This window comes from Pinus tabuliformis, chromosome 5_2 (assembly GCF_031772625.1).
Source record: "Pinus tabuliformis cultivar Carrire ecotype Pingquan chromosome 5_2, CPIR1, whole genome shotgun sequence".
Taxonomy (NCBI): Eukaryota; Viridiplantae; Streptophyta; class Pinopsida; order Pinales; family Pinaceae; genus Pinus; species Pinus tabuliformis.
This window is the reverse complement of record NC_142306.1, coordinates 468,286,127-468,313,264: the sequence shown is the minus strand read 5'-3', so window position 1 is coordinate 468,313,264 and position 27,138 is coordinate 468,286,127. Positions and strand designations below refer to the sequence as shown.

General features: G+C 40.3%; 1 protein-coding gene across 1 annotated transcript in view; it reads left to right on the top strand.

Moving 5' to 3' along the window:
- The window catches only part of LOC149159683 (Polynucleotidyl transferase, ribonuclease H-like superfamily protein), a 206,908-nt gene that overhangs the window by 160,806 nt on the left and 18,964 nt on the right, over positions 1 to 27,138 (top strand). The window contains exons 7-8 of the mRNA XM_089436539.1: positions 3,330 to 3,394; positions 3,507 to 3,588. Coding sequence (XP_089292665.1) covers positions 3,330 to 3,394; positions 3,507 to 3,588 — 147 coding nt within the window. The remainder of the gene's footprint in view (positions 1 to 3,329; positions 3,395 to 3,506; positions 3,589 to 27,138) is intronic.

Genomic DNA, 27,138 nt, shown 5'->3' with positions numbered 1-27,138 from the left:
TAATTATGGGTTGGTAACTTGGTAGTTTCACTATATTACAACACAAAATTATCTATGTTACCAAATCGACATTTGGAGGATCCAATATTTGAACTTGCTTGGGATATGTTTCCGAGAATCCGATTTGCAACTATTGGAGGATTTGCTCAAGCTATTTTTTCGAATTGCTGAAGATGTCGTGTTTGTGGATCCTCCATCGTTTTAGGGGGCGTTAAAAGCACATTAAGAAAACAAAAAAATAAAAATAATAAGAAAGGCAAAGTGTGATGCTCTAAAACTGATTTTTTTTTTCTTCTTTTTATAAAGTAGCACTCCCACAATCCAAAATCAAACAATCCAAGTTCTTTGTAAAGTAGTATGAGTGATTTGGACCAAAATATATTTTGAGATCTAAGTTTGGTACTAGAGGTGATAAGCATTAAGTAGATTGACTAGTGTTGCAAGAATTGTGTCGCCCTGGTTTCAGAAGCCAGATTTCTGTCTGTGCTGGAACTATGGTTCTGCCCGAAATTCATGCTTCTTGTACTTTCGGAACCGTGACGATTTTGAGCCAGGGTTCTACAAGGCCTGAATTGCAAGTTCAACATGATTTCTCAGGCTCAAACTGTGGTTCTACAGGCTTGAATTACGGTTTTGGCATGGTTTCGCATGCCCAAACTACAGTTCACCATAGTTCTAGAAATGGCTTGCATGGTTTCGAGGGTTTTTTTTTTTGGAATCTTCGAACCACTATGTGAGGAACCATGCTTCTTAGGCCCTCCCAAGGGGCTCCCTTGATGCTCCCTAGACGCTTCTTAGATTCTCCCTAATGATAATGTGAAATTCTTAAAGTAAACGTGACATTCTCCTTTATCTTTCATTTTCATCCTTTTACTTCTTTTACTTAAAATTTTAACATTACCATGAAATGACTCAGGATGTTTGAGAGTGGGTCCAACCTCATCGGACTTCATATGGAGAAAATATAATTTTATATCCCATTCAAAATTCAACAGACTTAACATTTTTCAGGATTTCAGGACCAATGGGATTGTGACATTTCATTAGATTATATCATGTATGAGGGTTGGTGATTGGCATTTAATCAAGAGCACCAAGCCCTATATGTACCCCAGTGTTGGTGGTGTTAATTGTTCAACTCCTTTGTCATGGCCTTAGCAAAAATGTACCCTATACTCAAGTTAAAATCGTTGATCAGGCATGTTAAGCTTTTTCTACCGTATTATAAGGCTTGGATTAGGAAGTTTGATCAAAATTGGGCAATGTTGACTAATATCCCTAGAGGATTGAAGTAGAGGCAAAGGTTGGACAAGAGGAGAGGAATCTAGATTCTAGATGGTTGATGCTCGAATACTTAATCATTAATGTTCTACGGATGCCATTTCTTTCTTTATTTGTGTACATTTATGCATGCTTTGATATATTCTGCATGCTTTGATCTATATAATAGACACTTCCAGGATGCTTTGCTTCTGAGGAATTTTTGGAAAATGATGCTTCCAATGCTTCGCTTCCAAAAAATGCGCCCGCTTCATCCCCACTTCATGCAACATTGAGATTGACCAACCTTGGATCTTGGTGGTGGCAGATCTATGAGACAACAAACATCTTTTTGCTATGTCATCAAAGATTCCACTTTTATGAGATCTTAGAGCAGGAATTTCTCTCACCGTGTTTGTTTTAGAAACGAGGCTTCCATCTTAGACTCTTTTTTCTTGTCTTCATATTTTATGAGAGAGAGTTCTTTTTGGTCCATAGCTTATCTTAGGATAACCTAATGAAATCCCCTCGACTGTGGGTTCTCCCTAGAGTACACTATTAGATTTTGCATTGATCCCCTTCACAGTTCATTATGATAGAGGATGAAAAGGATGATTTTTCTCCCTCCTCCACTTGTCTTTGTTTTTTTAATTCTACCTTTTTACCTACATCTCTGAGTTGAGTTCAAACTTCATGCATTTTCACGTTTGCACGGCTTATTTAAAGGTGGTCTTTTCTCATTCCTTAATGAGATTTGTATCTCTTCTACTTAACTTCTCTTTGTTGCTAGGAATATCCTTGGCGCTCTTATAGTCCATTGTCAGATGTCTGAGTATATTCTGTAGTCCCATTGACCTTTTTCCTTGGTCATATTTTGGACATTAATAAAACCATCTTATCTAATGTTTTTTTTTTCTCTTCTAAACAGCAACCCATATTTTTTTATGGAAAGTAAACTTGGAAATAACCCATTCCACCTGCTTTCACTTGAGCAAGGAATTTTATAATTTGTAAACTCAATATTTTTCCCAGTGGCTACAATATTTATTGCCACATCTGGCAAAACCCATGCGGTGGGGAGCATGCTTGTTCCGATTGAACCTTAGCAATTGTCATAACGACTGCTTAGAGTTGCTGCTAGGCCACAGTCTGACATACATGTTTTTGGTTATATATATATATATACTTCCAAGGAAAACCTTTCAGGGAAAGCCAAGGGATGCTTCTCCACATTCTTGGATAGCATCCCTAGTAAGCCCATCAGTGTAGGTTAGTGCACATCAGCCAAGAGGATTTCAATTGGGCAGTTGTAGGCATAGAACTAACCAAAGGCCCAATGACATTGGTTACAACCAGTTGAGCTACTCCCTTGGGCCAGTTTATATATGTGTGTGTTTGTGTATTTTTTATATTGATATTTACATTTATATATTTTATTTTGATATATTGGTTCCTTTCTTCTCGTTTCTGCTTTTCTATTGGAAATCACAGCATTACTTCGAGAGACCATGATAAACAATCCCATCATTACTTCAATGTGCTGTGAAGCCAAAGTGGTGGTATTCCTGCAGATCAATTTTACAGTATTGACAAAAATAGAAAGGAGATTAAAGTTTAAACAGAAAGGGAATTTTGGGAAATCCCAAAGTTCCTAAGGAAAACATAAGCTGGTTTCGGGAATTATTGGCAATTTTCAATGCAATAAATAATTTGGAAAATATTGTTGGATGGCGATTTTGCAATTTTGGGTTCCAGATAATACAAATAGGTTGTGATATTTGAACAACATAGGAAAAAATGATTGGTAAGGGAAAAGTTTCGTATGGTTTGGTATAGCAATTATTTTTATGTGATTGAGATAGAAAATTGACAGATTGTGCGTACAGTTAAAAAATGACAATGTAAAATCTCTCATTTTCTCTTTTCCAATGACAATGTAATGTCTCATTTTCTTTTCACTGATGACGTAACCTCTCATTATTCTCCTTGCTTATCATAAATTGAAAATGATCTCTGATTTTTCTTTTCATGGATTGTTTTTGATTATATGTTTTCATGTCTGCATTCAGGTGTTGTTTTTGAGCCATCCAAAGAAGGACATAAGGGATACCTCTGCTTATAAACCTTTGAGAAGGTATCATTTCTTGTGATATTGAAATATACCATATTATATCATAACTTGCATGTTAATTTCACATGGTAAATTTTCCTCCACAACTAATTAAAAAAATGCATGATGTTTGCAGTAAAGAAGGACGGCCTAGAGCATTACGTGATCTGGCAGCTGAAATATTGGGAGTGAAGATTCAACAAAAGGAACATTGTTCTGTAAGACATTTCTTTTGATGTCTAAATTTCGTGTCTACAATATTCACAAAACAACCATATCTGATACAACAAGATAGCTACGTGATCATATTGTTGTGGAAGTGTAAGCCTGTGAACACTAACTGCTGTTCTACTTCAGCCTTTTGCAGAATACATCCTGCCATACATACCTACTGGAACTGTAGTTATACTGCTTCTGGCAGTTTCCATTCTTTTTGTAAAGCTTGCACTATTTAGGCATATAATAGCTAGTGCAGACAAAACGGAGTTGTATTTTGCAAGTTGCAACAATTGTAGTAATTGATAAAAATCAATCTACTACCATTTCTAGATGATCGTTTCTTGTCTATTGAATAGTTTGATTTCTTTAAAATGCACCTTAATAGCTGTTTCCAAAATCTGAGCAGATGGACTTTTTGTGGCTATTACCCTTTTCTCCATGGATATCAATTTTGACGAGTGTTTGATGGATAATGTGCTGTATTTCATAGAGGCTGTTACGTCTGATAGTTGCTCCTTAGAGTTGGGAGGTCCATCAAATGGATGACGACTGTGCATTTCTTCATGTAGATCTTTAAGAAGAAATCTATATGCAACAACCACTTGGATTTGTTCAAGATGAACCTGTTACGGACCACCAGTGGGTGACCCCATAGGATACATTTTTTCTCGTAGATTTGTCTTCAGCCGACAGCCAGCAGCTCCTGACAGCCACCAGTGTAGCTGATATATTGTGCTAGTTGCTCTCTATTCCCTGAACTAGTCATATGTCCCCTTGCCCATCTGTCGAGAGCATATGTTTGAAGTGGGCCATCCAATCTTAAAGTTATGTCTTTCATTGTGCAATCCGGTGCTTATGCTTGTTTTTCCTTAGGCACGTTGGGTATGGATTATTGGGTGACTGGGAAGGAGGAAGGGTTTTGACTGTAGTCTTGTTCCATCACCTTAAATGGGGGTTATTCCTCAACCCTAGTTCTATGGGATCTCCCCTACTGGCTTATAGCTTCAGGATGGGCACTAGGGAAATCCAAATTTTGGTTGCACGGTACCATTTTCTCATTTCATATTTTTCACTCCCCTATGCACATTACATTCCCTATTTCATCATCTTCCCTCCTTGGGTCCACATGGCCACTAGGTTCACAAGGCTTTGGTACTCCCTGTCCCCTTGTCTACATGACCACTGGGTCCACAAAGGTCTGGTACTCCCAGCCCCCTTGTCCACATGTCTGGGTCAGGCCTAAAATGTTGCCCCGAAGGTTGATGCAACTAAAAAAAGAGATAAAAGCATATCATGGCCACATACAAAAGAAAATAATATCACAAAATGCAAAAGATTGTTGGGACATTATATTAGCATGTTGGAAAAAGCCAAACATGAGCTTTACCCTTCATTATGGCCATCACCCTGGTTCCTAGGGCCCCCTTGAGTACCCCCCGCATCATTAAGGAACCCATGCATGTCCCAATCCCTGGTGAGCGATGAATTGCCCCACCTTAAGGCTATAATAACTGCTTATATCATACACAACATGTTCTCATCTCCTGGAGCCTCGAGCAGTATAGTAAAGAAAGATCAAGAAAAGGCAAAAGGAAAATGAAGAAAGGTGGCAAAAACAAAGGTCGGAGTAACTCATGTACCACGATTGTGCCCTCCTACATCGATACACCCAAATATGTGGACATCCCTCATCATTAACATCATTGAACCGATGGCATTTGACGTTGAGACCCCTGTGTCCCTATCCACCTCATCATTATCCACATGACCCCTACCACTTAAAGGATGCACCTTGGACATGTCTTTCCCTTTAGGGGTTGGGAACACCTAATAGGGTTGTTTATTAGCCACTCCTACCTATGGAGGTAACACTATTACTTGCTCAAAGCCGAATTTGGAAGGGAAGCCCATTATGAAGTTTCATTTGTGCCCATGACTAACAAACTTGGTTCACATAGATGCATTAATGAATTATTGTACCTGAAGGTGAGGAGACGTATTGGATCTTATATGTAATTGGAAGGTGGTTTCGTCATGGGTTGGGAAACTTAATTGGGGCCCAAGCCCGACAGAGGATCATATTGACACTTGTAGGGGATGCATTGAGAGGCATGGGACTCCGCCATGTGATAGAGAATTATCTCATCTCATGGGCACACTTAGTGCCTTTAGCAGATTGTTCATTGACCCACATTATTTGCGAGATGATGCACTTGGACCAGCATTGCCCCTAGTCGGCTTAGCAATGTACACATGGTTTGGAAGTTGATCCAAGGCCAAGAGGAGGTTTGTCTCACCCCTGAGACATAGGAGGGAAAGCACCATCGTCAATGCCCTCAGTCTACACTCTACAGGCTTATCTTTCACCAGGAGACCCATGATGCCAGTGTTTGTGCCCCAGAGCCACTTTGGAGCACCACATTATGACTTACAAGGACATCAAGGGGTCATCACCTTGTGCATTGTTTATGGATCCCTCTCTCTCATTTTGGCACTTTGAGGACTCAACATGGCCTTACAACAACCTCATTTCATCATGACATCATCATTTCGGCTTACTATTGGATGGTTTATTCACATTGTTGGAGCTAATTGGTGGGATTGTCACCAAGATTTGTTATTTGCACATTATTTTATAATTGTTGGGGCTGATTAGGCTAAATCGAATTAGGAGAGACTCATATAAATAGAACTAGCTCTCATTGTGAGAGAGGATCATCATCACTTGGATCTTTTCTCTTGTACAAGAATTTCACACTTTTCTCTTGGATGCTACTTGGAGATTCTTTGATGCATTTCGATATCTTTGGAAGCTAAATTTCGATCTCTCTTGGAGTTGCTTCTTTTTCTATGGTTGGAATCTTGTAAGTACATTTTGTTGAAAATTTCTCTTAGATAATGTCTAATGTGTGGAATTATTGCAACTAGTTAATTCTCTAAAGCCCTAATTTATTGAATATCATTCTAGAAGGTTATTTGGTTGTAAATTGCACATGTTACTCATTGTATGACAATAGATGAATGTTCCTAGTGGATGTGATTTTGTTTTTCTTCCATGAAAATACATAGATATTGAGTAGGTAATTGTTAAAGAGTGCTTGCTAGGGCATCATTCTTTGGCCTCCTTGAAGACGATTTTGGCAAATCTTGAATCATCATAAGCTCCATAGCCCAAGGATTAGGCATTGGTCCAAGCAAAAATGGTGGTCACCCTTCCTTCCCTCTCTTTTCTACTTCCAAAAATTTCAGCCCCCTTTTCCCTAGATAGGTTACCTAGGGCCTCTGACAAAATTCATTAGAGGAGGAATTTTGAGATTCCACTTGGACAAAACTTTTCCATAGTGTTTCCTCGTCAAATTTTGTTGGAATTCTCACGCTTAATTCTCCAGAAATCTTATGCCCTAGGTGTGCCCTAGAAGGGAAACCTTGTTAGTTTTCCTTGGATAAAGGTGGTCTTCTTGTGGGTCATATGATCCTACTATTCTATGGAATAAATACAAGACACTTTCCCCTCTCCTACCTTGACCTAGTGAGAACCTTGGAGGGACTCCTCTCATGAATATCCTAAAACCCTGGATCTAGTGTAGCCTCCTTATAGGTCTCTCAAGTGAAGCGAAAACCCTATTCCAAGTGACAAATCACCTTACAAGGCTTCTTGAGAGGTCCTATATCTCATTTGGAATCTTGATCTTAGGTAAGCCCATTATCATTACAAATCCCAAGCCATAAGTCTTGATTTCCATTTTAGGTCTTTCTTGGAGAGCCTTTAGCTTCTTGGAAGATTGAGCATTGATTGAGCATATCCTTGAATGGGCTTCGTGAAATCACTCCATACTTAGTCATTGGCATATCCATTTCGAGTGATTTCTTCCTACTACGACTCCTCCCATCAATGAAACTCTGTAAAGAGCAAGGGACATCGACTGAGGTGATAATGGGTCTTTGTCCCATTGTTGTCTCTTGGCCTAGTAGTTGTCTCATACGTTCCCCTCCTAGGGCCCTGCTAGTTTGTGTAGCAACATAACCTACGTGCTTGGTTTGTAGACTTAAGATATCTTTACATGGACTCAAGCAGGCACCTTGTGCTTAGTATGAGAAGAAATCTATATGCAACAACTACTTGGATTTGTTCAAGATGAATCTACATGCTTTGTTTGTACGCTTAAGATCTCTTTACATGGACTTAAATTGGCACCTTGTGCTTAGTATGAGAAAATTCATAATTTTTCTCAAAGGCGGTTTCTCTCATTGCAAAGTTGAAGTAGATTTCTATATTTGTCATTAGGATAGACTAGTCCTCATTGTTGTTCTATATGTGGATGATGTTATTTTGATCCATAACACAAACTCCCGCATTAAGGAACGAAAGCTAACACTTCAGGACTTGTGTGAAATGAGTGATCTTGGTCTACTTGATTACTTTCTTAGCATTTAGATCACTTAGTTCCTCTCAAGGAACTTTCTTTCACAACCTTGGTATGTACTAGGTCTGCTACAAGGCTTTGGTTTGGATGATTTTAAGCTTGTTGGCTCTTGGATGAAATTTCAGGTCCATTTTACCTTCTCCTTTATTTTTTACTTTCCATCGATCCCTAGTAGGTGGTCTCCTCTACCTTACTCACAGTCAACTAGATATAGCTTTTGTTGCCAACATGTATATAGAGTCACTTGTAGGGGGTCAAATGTATTTTATGCTATGTGAAAGGAACTACTCATTTGGGCATTCACTATTCGACTTCAAGGATTTTCTGATGTTGACTGAGCTAGTGGTCTTGATGGGCTTTGTTTTTCTTTTGGCGATTTATCTACTTTGGATTTTGGACTAGTTTTCTAGTGTTGTAAGCAACAATAGTTTGCGGGTCGGAAAATTTTGATAGATATCTTGTAAGTTATCCCATCCTCATCTACCAGGCGCTAACTAAGCAATAAAAGCGAGTGTATTTAGCAATGAGGATTCTTTATGGATAGACAGTGGTTCTAGCGGGGGGTTCAAGGAGAAATCTCTCACTTAGATTGATAGGGAAACATAGTAAATGTTTCAACACGTGTATTCTACAGGTAGATCACTAATAATTACTGTTTTACCGTAATAATGACCTGAGTTATTCATCGTACTAAGTGCTACATAAGTATGTTTCCCTTTATCATTCCCTAGATCGAGACCAACTATCAACCTTCATCTGCTTCGCGAAAGCTACACAACACATAGCTGGAAGTCAGAGGGCCCATACTACCTACCTGCGACCTTGACTTTACCATCTTCCTTGTTATTAACATCATGAAAGTTGTTTTCCAGGGAATAGTCTGTGCTTTTATAGTCATAGCCTGAAGCTCATTGCTAGAGAAGCTCTAGTTAGTACTATTCGATCATAGCCAGGAGTAGCCTTAAGGGCATAACCAGTCTCATAACACAATTTTGAGTTTCTCCGATTCCTGGTGAAGATCCAGGCCGAGAGATCGAGAGACCATATTTTCAGGGGATATTTTCCCAAGTCCGATCAGTTGCTTGAAACCTTCCAGCTATGTCATCAATCGTGTCAAGTAATGTTGCTTGTTCTCATCAATCATATCTTATAATGATTGTAAAGGTGCTTCCTTTTACTGGTGTGGCAAGCAAGCTCACATGCATTATATCTAATGCTCATTTCAATTCTATTCATCACAGGATTCATATGGGCTATTGGGGAGTGGGCAATAATCTTCTTAGGATTGATTTGTCTCAGAGTGGTCGGGGAAGTATATATAATAGCAATCGCGACGCAGGGATGGAAGGAGGGATACTTCATTTCTTTCCTGAATGTTTGATGTTTCGGGAAAGCCTCATTGTCATTGAAGGAGGGTTTACATCTATAATAGACCTAATACTCGGTTTACATCATGTTCAAAACCGGCTAAGAACCCACCCCCAATGACAAGGGGATTTAAGTAGGCAGGTCTCGCTTCTTCGTTTGTTGAGGCTGAGTCCGTATCTTTAGGGGCGTGTTCTAGTTATCCTTATTATTGCAGGGCGAGGCGCCTTTTGCTTTTCATCACATCCCTTCTTATCCCGAAACTCACCTTTCCACTGGCAGACAAAGAAAGATAGCTTGCTTTTATCACCTTATCATACACCTTGATTAATGAAATTGTTCTTTTTGAGGGTCCGAGGTCTCATTACCTACCAGAAGCTTAAAATATATTTGTTATTGACTGAGCTATTCTCTTTTAGATCGTTTTCCCTTGAATGCTTGTTCTAAGCCCGATATTCCTTCCTTGAAGTAGTCTGTGTGCCAGCTAAGCCAAGATAAGTACCAACTGGTGATCTGCGTTCGATCCGTGTCATTCTTTATTTCTCTAGGATAGGCTAGTAAAAAAGGAAGGGTTTCTCTCGCACATAGCCTTGTCCTGGGCACATAGTTGAAAAAAGCACATAGTCAAGTTATTCGCCCCTTCTCTTCTCTTCCCCTGTCCCACCCACGAGCTAGGCGTAAACTCGGCTAGCACGTAATCGCATAGTAGTTGTGCCTAGTTGTCTCTGCCATGCCTTGCTCGTTTCGATCGGCAAGTAACACTAGGCTGACTGGTCAAATGGGGTAACATAATCCATCTATCTCGTTCGGTGTCTCTTGTTCATTATATGTAACACATCATGTATCTATTGGCCGGGTTGTTTGGTGCGGTGCCTTCTTCAGCGCCCTTAGCATAAGAAGGAAAGCGGGTAATTGTCTCAATAGGTCTGTTGTGTTGTTGGGGTGGGACCAGAAAGACAGGTTGGGCCCAAGCCAAAGGGGTTACATTCTAGGGCACTTCTTTTTGTGGGTACCTCCGGGCATATTCATAGAGAATATGCATTTTTCGCCACTCGACTATGCCTTCTTATAAAGAGCTCCCACTATTCTTGTGACAACCCGGGAAATGACAATCGGAGGAGTGCTTAAATGAATCGAAGGATTCTTCCTCCTTTCTTTCCATCCCGAATCTCTTCAAAATCTCAATTGCATAGTTGCCCTGCCTTACGAAAATCTCTCCTAGCTGCTGCTACACCTGCAATCCCAAAAAGTAGTGCATCAATCCAATATCCTTCATCTCAAACTTCAAAGCAAGATCCTCCTTGCACATCTCTATGAGCTTCTCCAATCCTGTCAAAAAGAGATTGCCAACACATAGTACGAAGATAAGCGACTCACCATCAACAAGCACATAATACAAGTTAGAGTCCGCCTCACTCTTAGTGAAGTCCAATCCAAGTAGGTACCCATCAATCCTAGAGTAACATGTGTGAGGTGCCTGCCTAAGTTAGTATAAGGCCTTCTTCAGTCTGCATACGTGTGACTCCATTCCATGCACATTCTTACCGCTCAAACTAGCAGGGGTCCTAGGAGGGGATCCTATAGAGAAACTACTAGGTCAAGTGGCAACAATGGAGCGATAGCCCATTGTCACCTCAGCTAAAGCTCCTTGCTCTTTACAGACTTTCATCGATGGGAGGAGTCCTGATATGAGAGGAATCACTAGAAATGATAGATCAATGATGGGATGAAAGGTGATTCCTAAAGCCTATTCACAAGAGACGCTCAAATAATTGGCTTGCTTGCTTTAGAAGCAAGGTGATTGGCTCTCTAGGAAGGGCTAAGGGGATACGTAAGCTTAGGTTTGGAGAATATCCCTTAACAAGAGGTATCCTAGACCTAGGGATCCCAAAGGAGAAATGGTTTCTATGTAATCCTTGTGGAATTTGAGTCACAAAGTTGTGGGACCACAAAGAACCCAAGTGGGCCCAAACTAGGTCAAGGGTATGGAGTTGATCGACAACAGAGGGGCTTGACCAGGTTAGGGAGGAGAATAGGATCAAAGGAATAATTTTCTTTTGAAATTCAAGTGCAATGATCCAAATGGAACACTAACCCAAAGCAACCTAGGGAGAGGAATGATCGTTGAGGTAGGGCTTGCAATATCTCGGGATTGCATCGTTGCATTGAGCTCAAATTTGGAGGACCCCCTGAGAAAACCCCAATGTCGTTGTGGACCAGATTTCAAGGGTTTTGGATGGCTACAAAAGATTTCGCTTGATGCCCTAGGAGAGCTTCTAGGGTAGGCCTAGAGAGAGGAGGAAAAGGTGAAAAATATGTTCGTTTAAGTGATCTCCAAGGGCTAGACTTGTGTCTTGTTTTAGGGAGAGATGGAGTCAAGGAGATTTCGAGATTTGGAGAAGCTTTCACCCAATCAAGGAGACCTTAGGCAACTTCGCATGGAAAATTAGGGCATGAACTTGGCTACCAAAGGAATTTACACTTTGATGTGCAAGAATTGATGACTTATCAAGGTATTATCAATGAATTTTAACCTCTAGGAACATTCGTTCATCATACATGACACATGTAACATATGCAATGCCTCATAAGTCTAAAAGTCCCACAATTTTGCAAAAAATTAGGGAAATTTCAGATCTAGAGAGCAAAAATCCCATACATTATTCATGTGACAAGAAAAATGTAAAAATAGACATGAAAAAGAGCACTTACATGTATAATGAGTATATCCAATCATCAATCCAAGACAAAATTTGAAGCTCCAAGATCAAGAGATAGTATCCAAACATCAAAATTCTTCCATGAAACCAAACTCCTCCTCCAAAAGGGAATGCAAAATTCTCGCAAGAGCTACCAATCCAATCCAAGTGATGATGAGATGAATGAATGAGCCTTTCATCTATTTATATCCTTCCTAAAGAGTTTGATAACCTTGCTTCTAAAGCAAGCAAGCCAATTATTTGAGTCTCTCTTGTGAATAGGGTTTAGGAATCACCTTTCATCCCATCATTGATCCATCGTTTCTAGTGATTCCTCTCATACCGGGACTCCTCCCATCGATGCAAGTCCCTAAAGAGCAGGGAGCTTTAGCTGAGGTGACAATGGGCTATCGCTCCATTGTTACCACTTGACCTAGTAGATGCTCTATAGGATCCACTCCTAGGACCCCTGCTAGTTTGAGCGGTAACACACCTCAAATCCATGAGGTTGCTTAGTATACACGTCTTCTTCAATTTCCCTATTGAGGAAGGTGTTGAAGTGAGCGGTAGCTTCGAAAGGTCTTTGGAATAGGTTTGGTATTTTAGCATGTTGATGACATTTGATTTGCCTCTTCTAGGTGCTTGCTTGGTGGAATAAGTGATTTATGTCTTCTTTTCTACATCTAACTTAAGAAAAATACAATAATTAAAGTAAATTAATTATAGTGGACAATTGAGTCATTTTTTAAGGATAAATAATTAATTGTTTAAGTGGCTTAGAAATAATCTCAACTGTTGATCTTCATGATAGTTCTAGAAGGGAGATTAGAGTGAGGGATTTGGACTCAATGAAGATTATAAAGGGAGCCTTGTGAGGAGGTGAAGACACAAGTGTGAGCAAGTCATCATTAAGAGAAAATGATTTTCTCTAAGTGATAGTGGCTTTGTGGATCAGGAACATAGAGAAGGAGAAGTGCGAGTGTATTGGGGCAAATCCAGGAGGGCCGAGTAGGAGGAGATTGTAGGACCAAGTTTTTTCCTAGTGCACATCAGTGACATGCAAGGAGAGCATAGGTCGAGTTGCTGGATGAGAATTTGAGTCAAGTTCTCCAGGCCAATTTCATCTGGAGGCTAATTTCCTAGAGGCATAGTTTCTTGGGACAAATTCATTCTGAGGGAGCTGTGTTACAAGTTATGGGGTTTTGTATTTTTCCTTGTATCTTTGTGGGTAAAAAAACCCATATTTTACAGATAATTAAATGGCAGAGAATTATTGTGGTTGATTTTATTTTGCAATGTGTGATTAATCTCTTTGGTTTATTTCTGCTACATATATTTAATTCTATAAGTTAAAAATACGAGTGATTTTCTTTTTTGGTGATTCAATATTTATTTAGATAAATAAATAAATTGTTGGGGATAAATTAAATTGTTGTGGGAAAATAAATTTGGCTGGTATTAGAAATTTAATAGAAGGAAGTCTTCACATCCATCTGATGAATCCTCCACCCTGTTGGAAATATGGCAGCCATGGTTGTTATTTTCATCATGAGGAAAAATATAAAATTTTGCCTCTAATAGTTCAAGTCTGCCTCCTATTATTTTAGGTCGGCTAGGCCTACAAGAGGCACCCATTCGACCACCCTTTAAAGTCTATATAAAGGAGAGCCTTCCTTGAGCACATCAAATTTGTCTTGTCTGTCTTTGATCCAAAAAATTTCAGAAAGAGAAAAGGAGGGCCAGATTTCAGAAAAAAGGGTTTTGGATTTCATTTTTTTCTTGGGTATTGGTTTGGCTATTATCTTGATGGTGTTTCTAATGTATTGATGAATCTTGAACTCTCTCTCTGATAAGGAAGGATTTCTGGGTTCCCCTTGTGGGTATTGCCATGGCCTCAGGCCTAATTTCTGTGTCTCATGGTTTCATGGTTATTTTCTACTTCTCTTTCATGGTTATTTTCTATTGCTCTTTCATGGTTTAATGGTTGATATTTTCTTCTATATATTTGCTTAATGATTTTGAATGAATTTTATCTATGAATTAATGCTAACTAATCATTGGAAGTGTAGTTATCATGTCGAAGAAAATGATTTCTAGTTTGTTCCCTAGAAAATCAACATGGTATCAAAGCATGTTGAAGAGTAGTGACTCTTGTGAGCTTCTCTAGAAAATAGTTTTGTGGCAAATAGTCCTATAAATAAAGGGTTGAATTTTGAAATTCGTGGGATTTGAACAAAGGTCCGAACTTGTGATAGAGGACTGCATTTCTTGAGGCACTACGCGAAGTTTCCTAAGGAGAACAATGATCTGAGCTCTATGTTTCAAAGCATGATAGTATGCGAGAAGGCCGAGCCTAAGTGCAAGAAGTCCTTTGTGATTTGAGCCACAAATTCTATAGGTGATTCGAAATCCTAAACATAAAGTGATCCGAGTTCGTTTGTTAATGAGGTTAGGGAGGCCTAGATCGAATGCCACCTGCTAACCACTCTGTGTCAATCACCCTATAACAACATACATTTTTTCAAAGCACTCCATCATGCTCGAGCAGTCAAGCAGTCAGAGATCATCATTATCTTTGAGAATTCTGTCAAGTCATGTAAACCCAAATTCTGCAGCTTTGTGGGCCTTTATTGTAAAAATGATTCTATTATGACTATGAAGCCATGCAACATACCTAGGTAAGGTTAGGACTTTTCATCAATGAGTTTCATCCTAGGGAGTTTTTTAACCTCAACTAATTATCTATGTTTCTAAACAGGCAGATAATTAACAAAGTTTTTCTCTCAAACATACCCTCAAAGCTAGGGTGGGATTTGATGATGATGTGTTACGTGAGTCCTAGTGTATTGGTTCCATGTATAATTATCATACTAAATCATGTCTTAAGTATTTGGTCAAGTCTAAGTGTCTATTTTTAATTATCAAAATTTTCAATTGGTCAGAAATGTAATAATTTGGATGTAAATTGTCAAATGTAACGATTGTAAAAGTTGAAGGGGGTAGAGTACTCATAATTAGAACCTCTGCACCTCAACTTTGTGTTTAGACACCTTTCTATTGAGAAATCAATGCTAGTAGGATTTAGGGTTTGATTCCTTTTTCTTGATAATTACTTGTGAATTAAGATGGCTTTTTTACTTCTTATTTAGTTTATTTTCATCAAGCAATCACAAAAATATGTGTATGAAGATCACAAGAACAAGAGATACAAGATGTAGGCGCACAACCAAGGAAAAACCCTACAAGGGGAAAACCCAGTAAATAACTCTTCCTTAGTATACTCAAATCAATATGAGACACTTCCAGACTTCTAGACCTAGACAAAGAGCTCCTCCAACCACCAAGTCAACCCTCCCTTCTTGTAGATGTCGTTTTCTTAGCCTTCCATGTGTCAACACTACATGGTGCAACTTTAGATCAAAATTTCGTCCCTTGCAGCAGATTTTCGCCCCCCCTAGCTTCAAAACTTCGACCCTGCAACATAAACAAAATTTCGGCCCCAACTTCAGCCTAATATCTTCGCACATGTGAGAGAAAGGTAGCCCAAAAACTTGATTTTCTTCTTCCCAACTTTTCTCCTTCTTCTCTAGCAACTTAGCACACTTTTCCAGTTACTGCTTCTTAGAGATTGAACTTGTTGATGATTCCTTCCAAATGAAGTCGAGCTGCTCAATATATAGGCTTCTTGTGAGGTCGAATTGCCCTAATCCAGGCAGACTTGTTGAAGGTAGGGCCGACTTGGTGTGGAGGTGACCAGTTACCTTTTTGACTAAAAAATAATTCTTTTTACATGATACAAAAGGCCAAGAAGGGTCTAATAATAATGACAATGACTCTAATGACTCAAGACAAAACCTAGAAGTCCTCAATGGGGAGTTTGACCTAGGCATGAAACCCATGCTTTAATAAATCATTTTCTTTAATAATAAAATTTTCTTTTGACAAGTACAATAATGAAGACCGAAGCTAGTTATATTCTTCAACACTCTTACATATATATACAAGTACATGGAAGATTTTAAAATGATCTTGAACTATGATGAGTTCTAGTACACTCAGTGTTGTGGACTGGATTCTTGACCAGGGTAATCTATTCGGGTGGGACTAAGATGGACTAAAGCTTTTAGCTAGTCTAGGTACCTTTAGGCTTACTAACTAACCATCAACCCAAGGATCTAGGTGCGTATCGTCAGAGCTCCAAGAGCAACGCCACCCTCCCTCTTCAAGATCTAGACATCAAACACACATAGGCTGGCCAGATGTCCTCCCAAGCTTCTGCCATTAGATGATTCAACTCTCCCTATCGAACTAGATATATCCATTTGTCCAAGCATGCTTCCAGAGTGTTCAATCTTCTTGTGGAGAGATTTTATTTATACAAACACAAACCCCATCGATAATAAACTTTCAAATATACAAATAAGCACAAATCTTCGGGGTCCTCAATTATTCAGATGTTGCTAATATCATCATCAAGTTATCCATTTTCAATTTGTTGGAAGCTTTCTTCTTCTTTTATTTCTTTGGAACTTGTAAGTTCAACCAAGAATCCTTGACTCTTGACTCTCCTAACTAGATTGTAGATGATCCTTCCAATCCAACTTCTTGCAATTCTCATGATATTGATTCCCATCTTAACTTGCCATAGAGGGAGTAACCTTTTCTTCCAAAATTGCTTTTCCTTTCATCAAGTAATTGCCAACAAAGTGACCTTCAACCTTCTTTGACCTTAGCTTTGATACTATGTTGAGAAATCAATGCTAGTAGGATTTAAGGTTTGATTCCTCTTTCTTGATAATTACTTGTGAATTAAGTTGGCTTCTTTTACTTCTTATTTAGTTTATCTTTCATCAAGCAATTACCAAAATATATGTGTATGAAGTTCACAAGAACAAGAGACATACACTGTAGGCGCACAAGTAGGGAAACCCCTATAAGGGGAAAACCCAGTCAAGAACTCTTCCTTTAATAGATTCAAATCAAGATGAGACACTTCTAGACTTCTAGACCTAGACAAAGACCTCCTCCAACCACCAAGTCAACCCTCCCTTCTTGTAGATGTCCTTTTCTTAGCCTTCCAAGTGTCAACACTTCAAGGTGCAACATCAGATTTTTCAGCCCCTGCAACAGATTTTTGGCCCCATAGCTTCAGAACTTCAACCCTGCAATATAAACAAAATTTTGGCCCTAGCTTCAACCTAATATCTTCACACATGTGAGAGAAAGGTAGCCCAAAAACTCTATTTTCTTCTTCCCAACTTTTTTCCTTCTCTAGCAACTTCACACTCTTTTCTAGCTACTGCTTCTTAGAGATCAAACTTGTTGATGATTCCTTCCAAATGAACTCGAGCTGCTCAATATATAGGCTTCTTTTGAGGTCGAATTGCCCTAATCCAGACCGACTTGTTGAGGGCAGGGCTGACATGGTGGAGGTGACCAATTACCTTTTTGACTCAAAAATAATTCTTTTTACATGATATAAAATCTCAAGAAGGGTTTAATAATAATGCCAATGACTCTAATGACTCAAGACAAAACCTAGAAGTCCTCAATGGGGACTTCGACCCAGAAAACTTTGACCCAGGCATGAAACCCATGCTTTAATAAGTCATTTTCTTTAATAATAAAATTTTCTGTTGACAAGCACAATTATGAAGACCGAAGCTAGTTACATTCTTCAACACTTGTGAGGGTTGAAATTATGTCTTTCCCCTCAAATTATTTTTATTTTTGGTTTTCTGGCAAAATACAACAAAAAAATAGCTAGAAAATAGGCAACGAATTAAAATTGAGAGAAAATAAGGCTTCAAAATCGATTTTCTTGCCCACGGATTTGATGAAAATTCCTGTCAAAACACATGTTAAATTTTTGTAAAAGATAAGGCTAGTGGATAAATATTTAAAGCTTGCAGATTAGTGAAGACACAACAGAGTTCCCTTCAGGGCTTGGCACGATTTCCCAAGCATTGTTCTTCATTTTAGATTGATATTCTTTGATCATGGCATGTTTCCAAACTTGATGGTTAGATGCTTCCTCGTACTCAATGATCTTACACATCATTATTGCATAGCCAAAGTACTTCTTTGGCTTCTTACTTTCCCTGAAGGCCTCACAAGGTGCAACATGCCCTTCAACTTCCTTCAATGTTATTTTAGTCTCAGGTGTGGTGGATTTTGGAGATTCAACAAATTCATGATTACCAGATTCTTCACGAGGATCTAGTTCCATCGATTTAGGTTCTTTAAATTTTGAATCCACATTCGGCAAAGCCACTTGCATTTCATCATCATAGTCCAAGTGTGAATGCTTGGATTTCCAAAATGAAGCATCCTCATCAAATATATCATCCCTGCATGTTTCAATAGTATGTTGTCTTGGTACATAGACCCTAAAGGTCATTGAACTTTCACTATAGCCAACAAAAGTTCCTTTCTTACCGGAAGGTTCCAACTTCGTCCTTTTCTCCTTGGGCACATGAACATAAACAAGACAAACCAAAGATTCTTAAATGCTCAACATTTGGTCTCTCACTTGCAAAGACTTATTCCGGAGTCTTTTAATCTAATATTCGATGTGGGCATCTATTTTGAACATAAACAACTATTCTTGCAACTTCTTCCTAAAGAAACATAGGCATCTCTTGATCATGAAGCATGGCCTTGACAACTTCCATAATAGTTCTATTCTTCCTTTTGAAAATTCCATTTTGTTGAGGATACTAGGGAACTATCAACTGCCTCTTAATTCCAGCATCCCAGCAGAAAGAAATGAGTTCTTTGGATACATATTTGCCTCCATTGTCAGACTTTAAAGTCTTGATCCTTCTCCCTATGCCATTCTCAACTTGTGCTTTGAATTCATGAAACTTCTCAAATACTTGATCTTTGGAATCTAAGAGGTAAATCCATGTTTTATGAGAGTAATCATCAATGAAGGAGACATAATACCGTTGAGAAATCTATAGGGCAATGATGTCTTTTTACTTATTAGCTTTGTTACTTATTATTATGTGTGTGTTTCATCAAACAACTACCAAAAAAGAAGAACAAGAGCACAGAATATAGGCTACAAGCCAGAGCCAAAACCTCTCCACTTGAGAGGAAACCTCACAAATCTCTTCTCTTCCCTATAGATTCTTCAATTGACAAATTCCAAGACCTTAAGACTGAACCCAATACCCTCCAAGACCAAGACCAACCTCTCCAGATGATGTGCTAACCTTGATCCAGTCAAACCCATTCTAATCTCTTTTAGTAGCACTTCTTCGACCTCCAGTTGCAGAATTTCGGCCTCCACTGGAAATATGAAAATTTTGCCCCCCTCTAGCCGTTGCTGCTGCCACACGTGTGAGCTTCGATCTGCCTTCTGAGCCTTCCTTTGACCTTCGCTTTCCTTTCCATGACTTCTGGAGCTTGAGGATGACCCTTGGTGACCTTCGCTTAACCTTCTTGTCTTCTTTTCTCCAAGATTGAACTTGTAGATAGAAACCCTAGATCTGTTGCAGAAACCCTAGTCCTTCGGCCTCTTCGTTTCTTGTTGCCTTCTTCTTCCTCCTTCTTCATTAGAATGAGGGATGGATGCATGTGTCTCAAGGAGGTCGAGTTTCCTCCTAGATATAAGCTCTTCAAGGTGGACGTGGCTCTTCCTTTTAGGCTGACTTGCCCGCTGTCAGGCCAACTTGGTCTTGGAGGGTATTTTGACTCTTTAAATGACAAAAATATTTTTCTTTACAAGTTACAATGTGCCCAAAGGGCAATTTATGACAATGACTCTTTTGACTTCTTGACCTAAGACAAACCCTAAAAGCACTCAATGGGTGCTTGACCTATAAAATAAAAGACCTTGAGCATGAAACCCATGCTCCAAAATCAATAATAATACTTTTTCTTTCATTTAACAATATACAAGAATCAAAAGTACATTTCATATTTATGAAGACTGAATCTAGTTACACATTTTTCAACACTCCTTCTTAACTAGGGATGTATTCATAAATGGTACATGGATATTCTCAATTTGAAGAGATCTCATAGGAAGAGTCGGATTGGTGACTCATTTGTTTAGCATCATACCAACTAACATTTTCACATCACAAGGCCTTGACTAACAACTCTATCTCTCCATAAGATCAGAGCACAATGCTAGCCAGACCAATGATCTATAGACACCATCATCATTGTCTCTCAAGGTACATACTCCACTCGGGTGTTCACAGAGTATGACATTCTTTGGACTATTCTTATCTTGGATAGCTAGTCCTCAAAGAATATCGGTCCACGACTACTCTCATCTTAGATGCACTACCACATCCTCAGAGAGTATCAGATGTCAGATGTTTACCCAAATCTCCATTCTGTCTTCCCAATTGAAGCAAATAATGATGTGCCTATCTCTCCCTCTCAACTAGGGAGGATACATCAACCAAACCAAGCTTGTCTCTCAAATACACAAGCTTCTTATTAGGAAGAGATTTTGTCAATATGTCAGCTACCTGCTCATCGGTGGAGATATACTGTAGTTGCAATACACCATCTTGTACTAGCTTCCAAATGTAGTGATACTTCTTGTTGATATGCTTTGTCTTTCCATGAAACACTGGGTCTTCAGACAATCGTATACAAATGGTGTTATCACAATGTATCACTGTATGGTTCATTAGTCCTTCGAACAGGTCAGATAACAACTTCCTCAACCATAACACTTTTTTGCTTACCTCGCATGTTGCAATGTACTCTGCCTCAGCACTACTTAAAGCAACTATAACTTGCTTTCGGCTCATCCATGAGATCATGGAGGATCCCAAGCTAAAACATCCTTTGTTAGTGCTCCTTCCATCTTGTTCATTGCCTCCCCAATTGGAATTTGTATACCCAATTAGGTGGACATCATTCCTCCTATCGTACTTCAGGCAATAGTGGATGGTTCCCTACAGATATCTTAGAATATGTTTTGCTACTATCTAGTGATCATGCTTTGGCTCCACTTGGAATTGACTGAGAACATTTACTGCAAAGCATATGTCTGGTCGAGTATTCACCAAGTACATCAGTGAGTCTGTCAATTGTCTATACTTGGAAGGATCCACAGGGCTCGATTCAGAACTCTTTAGTATTTTCAAATTTATGATCATTGGGGTTGTCATTGGTTTGCAATCCATCATGTCAAACCTCTTCAACATCTTGATCACATACTTACTTTGACCTAGATAGATTTCATCAGGGCCTTGCCAGAATTCTAATCCCAAATAGTAATGCATTAGCTCTAGATCCTTGATGTCAAATTCTGTTGCTAGTTGCTTCGTGCATTCTTCAATTCGACCTTGTACACATGTCAAGAGAAGATCATCCACATATAGAAGAATGAATATTGGTTCACCCTTCACAACCTTAATATAAAGGTTGAGATCAACAAAACTCTTTTTGAAGCCTAATCTTTGAAGGGATGCATCCATCCTAGCATACCATGCCCTTGGTGCTTGCTTGAGGCGATATAATGCCTTCTTCAATCTACAAACATATGCCTTTCTATCTTTAACTTCAAATCCCAAGGGTTGTTCTATATAGACTTCCTCATCAATTGTGCCATTTAGAAATGCAGTCTTGACATCCATTTTATGGATGTTCCATCCCATCGATGCTGCCAAAGAGACTAACGAACATATAGTTGTATACCTTGTTGTTGGAGCAAATGTCTCTTCATAGTCGATGCCTTCTAGTTGAGAGAGACCCCTAGCCACAAATCTTGCCTTATACTTGTAAATACTTCCATCTGCGGCATGTTCGATCTTATAGATCGATTTGGAAGTTACCATAGATTTGTCTTCGGCCTAAGCATGATATACCAAACTCCATTCTTCATTACAGATTGATATTCTTCATTCTTGGCATCCTTCCATTGTTGATGATTAACAACTTCGTCAAAAGTGGATGGTTCTATTAGTTTTATCATGTAGGTTGCATAACCAGAATAGCTTTTCTCGAATGTGCCTTGAGTTGCTCCATGACCCTTTGCATCAAGTAGAGTAGACTTCAATCAGTTAGGTCTCTTTTTTGATTCGGGGATGAACACAGGTTGAAAAGGCAGATGAAAGGTCAAGTGGATTTTCAATGAATAATTTATCATTTCCATTGTCGGATGGTGCACTGACATCCTGTGTGTCTTTCGAGTGATCAACAATGGGTGCATCCGTAGATGAAGATACACATGCAAAATCATGGATGGCAGGTTCACCAAAGATGTCAGGAAAGAACAGAGGGGGCTCGGACAGAAGGGAGTCATCCTTCGCCGAGTGTTGATGCTCAAGCTCCCAGTCATACTCTTCATGAATGACAACGCATGTTGGTTGTGCAACACCAACTCCGTCAGTGGCTTGATCCTTGTTCACAACAAGTGTAGAGTTCGGAATGGAAGAACACAAGACAATATCATCTGGAGGATCATTCGAGTACGAAGACGGAGGTTGTGGTACAAAATGCATATGACAACTCAATGGAATCACAACCAAATCTGTGCGAAAATTAAGCGAAGTGATGTTGGGAGGATGTGACAACTGAACAAATGTGTGAGCATGATCTCCCACATCACTCTGCAATGGTGAAGCTGTTTTATGAGGGGACGACAGGCAATGACTTTTGACCGTATCTGTCTGTGATTGCGCATCTCCATCACTGAAGAATGCTGAGCGAGGCTTGAGTACAAACTTCTTCTTGGTATGGGCAGATTTCTTAAGACAATACTTGAATCTATCCCAAAGATAGAAAAATTTGGCTCTTCAGAGCTTGAAACTACAAGTCACGAAAGCGTTGGGAAAAATCCATAGGCGATATATGCGGAGCCTTTCATTGTTATAATAGTTTTTGGTCAAGATGTTCTGGATCAAAATGATAGAAAGTGTCTTCAATGAGATCACATACGTGTTGAAGTGAGTGCAAGCTGTTAGCCGGTAGGTTGCACAACCCTTGATGTGGAGATTCGCGAAGCGTGTATGCAAGCAGCAAATAGGCTTGCTCATCATAACATCCATCATCCTCATGAAGTAAGGCAAGGAAGTCATGTAAGAACTCAGGCTAGGCCACTTCGCCTTCACCATCATACGTGTATGTGGATAAGAGATTGAAAAACTCCCTCGTGATGGTAATGGATTTGGCATGCGAAAAACATCTTGGAGAGAGAAGAGTGCAAGACTCCATGATAGATATATGCAAAGCTTCAAAACAGGATGAGAGGACACAACTTGTCATCTGGCCCTGCTTCTAGCGCTAGAAATGTGGATGGTGCTGGACCTGCCAACATGTTCGGGGATCTCCCTGGTAAGAAGTCCCAATTAGACTTCAGATCATTTGGTGTAGGAGTCCCAACAGTGGGTCGTACGGTAATGCCTTGACTGCGGTTTCACATAGAGGCAAGTAAGATGTCTCTGTTGGTAGCAAGGGTGTGATAGTCGCAGTAAGCCAAGGAAGGTGCATGAGCGGTTCTAACACATGGAGGGTGAGGTGAGTGCGCCCCTTGGAAACCTATGATAGCACGGGGTTAAGAAGGGAACACACGAGCAAAGATGCATCACAACATGGAAGGCAAGTTAGCTAGCAATCCAAAGTGATGGTTAAACGAACAACACATTTCAGAAAGATACATACATACATATACAGAAAGCTACACATGCATGTGTAAGAAAACAGATACATATATCATTTAGAGTACTCAAGATAGCTGGAATACAATGTAACATATGCATGAAACGTGCTGGCTCTTGTTATATTAAGAAGTGTAAGTTCCAGTCATACAATAGATCCATGTCCAACCACTAGTTTCGACAGCGGAACGTTACAGCCACAACCGCCTGCTCCTCCAAAGAGATATGCTAGCTCTGCACAATGGAGAAGCCAAGGTGTGTTACAATACTGTCCAAGCTCTTATCGAAAGCTTGGCTAACCAAAAGCCTTTACAATGAGTTATGAGGGACTATTTATAGCAAAGGGTGGGGTGGCCTTTGACATTCCCCTTTGTGACAGTTCATCTACCCTCATGACTCTTCACCTACTCTATGATTGTTACATCCATTATTAACACTTGAACTTACACTTGACAAGACGTTACATTACAATGCACATGTACCCATGTGAGACAAAATGGGTTGAGCAAGCCATGCAAGACATTACTATGATTCAGACAACTGTTGGAAGACCAACTCTTTGACATCCTCATGGTGATCGACAATAGCTAACTGATGCCAAGATCGGTAGTTCGGGGTGGTGTCCGTGTACTCTAAGGTGACATCTTTTTAGAACTTGACTCTTGCCTCCATATCATTTGGGTACACTGCTTGGGTCCCTCTGTCCAACTCGTCTGATAGCATGTGCATCTTTGTCTTGAGTGCGGCCGGACCAACGACTAACTTGTGCATGGTGTTTGCACTGATGGACAAGTCTGGGTTGGTGGCTATGAGCATCAACTCGTCAAAGTACGAGTCAAGCTCTAGTTAGACTTGTGCCTTTGTCTTCGCTTGGGTAAGTGTCCCAATAGATGGGATTGCATGTGCGTGCACAACAACATCCATACTCTTGAATACACGTGCATGGGAAGCCTGTAGACTAGTGATGAGCTGTGGGAGCTCTTCATAGTTTCGGATCTGACTCCGGATGTGTGCCTTCAACTCGAACGCTCTGGGCTTCATCATCTTAGGCAAGTGAAGCAGGGCTCCCTTGTATCTCATCGTCCATGTTTGCATGTAATCAACAACAGCATGCACGTTCGACAAGATACGTGCTCTTCTAGCACATCGTTGCTGCCATCCGTTGAGATGGACGACTGCCTTATGCATGGTACCAAACTTGGAATACAATGCCCGCATGACTGTGTCAAGGGACAATACTTCATCTAGTATTGCCTTCTTCAATTCTGCTTGGGCAGATGCTGTAACCAATTCTCCTCCCTGCTTGGCTGTCTGTAGCTCCTTAGCCATTCGCTCATTCTCAGCTATCAGAAAGCGAACACTCAAGCTAGTGGCTTCGACATATGCTCTGGTAGCATCAACAAATGTTGCTAGATGTTTGCGCACGTCAGATATGATCACTTGTTCCTCAAACTGCGCAGGAGATGTATGATCCTCTGGAGTTGACACTCTACGAGATTGCACAACTCTATGTTGAGACTCGTCGAATGAGATGTTGTGCATTTCTCCTTCCGGCTGATCTCCAAGGATCTCTGTGTCTCCTTGGTCGCTTGGGACTTGCTCCTTTTCTGGATGCGGTGAAGCTGGTGGGTTGACCTCTTGGTGATGAGTCATGAGGTCGATGTCTTTCTCTAACTCCTGTTGCTCCATATCCGTATCCATATGTTCAAGTGCTTGCTCTATCTCCTGAGCGAAGTCCTGCTCTTGCGATGGTTCACCCTGTCTGCCTAATGCCAGCTGTTTTGATGAGTCTACTACCTGTATGGGCGCAGTTTCATCTGTCTGTACAAGTTGTGCCCCTGTTTTACCTGTCCTTGCTGCGCTTCCTTCTCTTGTGTGCGCAACTCCTATTCCTTCCGGAGTTGCTACTTCAACCCATGCAACTCCTTCTCTGTTTCCTCCATTCTCCGTTTTTCTCTCTGCCTTTGCGCGTTTCTCTTGTCGCGCTATTGCCTCTTCGCCTCTATGGCCAAAGATGCTTTCTGCACAAGTGGGTCTGCTCAGAACTTGCAGCTTTGCTCTTCCTCCATGCGGTCGACAATCTTCCTCTTGCCCTTGTTGCGCACTGGTATGTTTACCTCTACTGCTGCTGCTGCTTCTGGTGCTCTCTGAGATGCTGCTTCACGCTGCTTCACTATCCATTCCATAGCAAAGCCGACCACTTCATTGAGTCTGGAGGAGTTGTAACAATATCTCCATGGGTCTTCCTCCGCCCAATGACATGCCCCGTGGATCCAGTTGAAGTGTAGTCTCGCGTAGTGATCTTTCACAAGACAGTGCGGGTCATACGTATTGTAACTCCGGAGGTCGAATGGATACTTCTTCATCTGCTCTACTTCGACATCCGCATGCTTGGAACTCCATATCTCGTATAACCTGATCTGCAACGAAGAGTGGGCCAAAGTGCCTTCTTCTTCCTGTGCAGCCTAGCTGTCAAACTTGTTGAGATGTGATATGATACTTCCTGCTTGACGAGCTTGTCCAAGGCAAACTTTGGTGGAACATGTAGAGGCTTCTCCGCGTTGTACATCCATATGAAGGTGTCGGATAGTGAGGCATACCAACCAGCTATGCCAATCAGTGTCTCCATTGCTGCCTTCGATATTCAGGGTGGATCCTGTTCTAATATCATCTTGTAAACCGAGGTAACAAAATGATTGGACAACTATGTGATAACTCCTCTGAAGCGGCATCCAGACAACATCTTACAATATTTCCGCTGGTGTCCATGCCCACTTCAAGTCCGAGAACTCTTGACGGGCACATATTGCATCCAATATTTCTGCTTACATACCTTTGGGCGGTTGTCGAGCCTTTGTTACCTGTTCCTTTAGCTGATGAGCCAACATGTCGAACTAGTTCCATGCTTTGCCTTCTCTGGCTAGTTGGTCCAACGCGATCACCCAACTCTGTGGGAAGGTTTCCGTGCTTTTTTGGCCATACAGTTGACATGTAAAGATGACCAAGTATTGATACGCCTTCCGCAGTATCTTCATCTTGTAGACCTGGTTGGGTGTCATCCTGAATTTAGCCGGCTCCTTCACCCAGTTCTTCAAAATGTCTCTGGAGTTAGCATTGCTGCTGGGTATGCTGAAGGGAGTCTCCATGATGATCACGGACTTTGACATCTGATACATCTCATCATAATCTTGAGCCCTGAAGGTACGCCGACACTACTTAATGCCATCGTCTTAGGATCACTGTGCGAGACGATGCAATGTATCATGTTTGCGCATGGGAGCACGAGATATCTACATGCAATCCGGTAGAAGCCGAACTTGTGGATGTTCACGTAGACTTGGCGGTCTTTGAAGTCTTCCCCAAATGTGTCTGCAAATGCATCATTGAGCTCTTGCCATTTCAGCTTGATGTCCTTGTCTACAATGAGC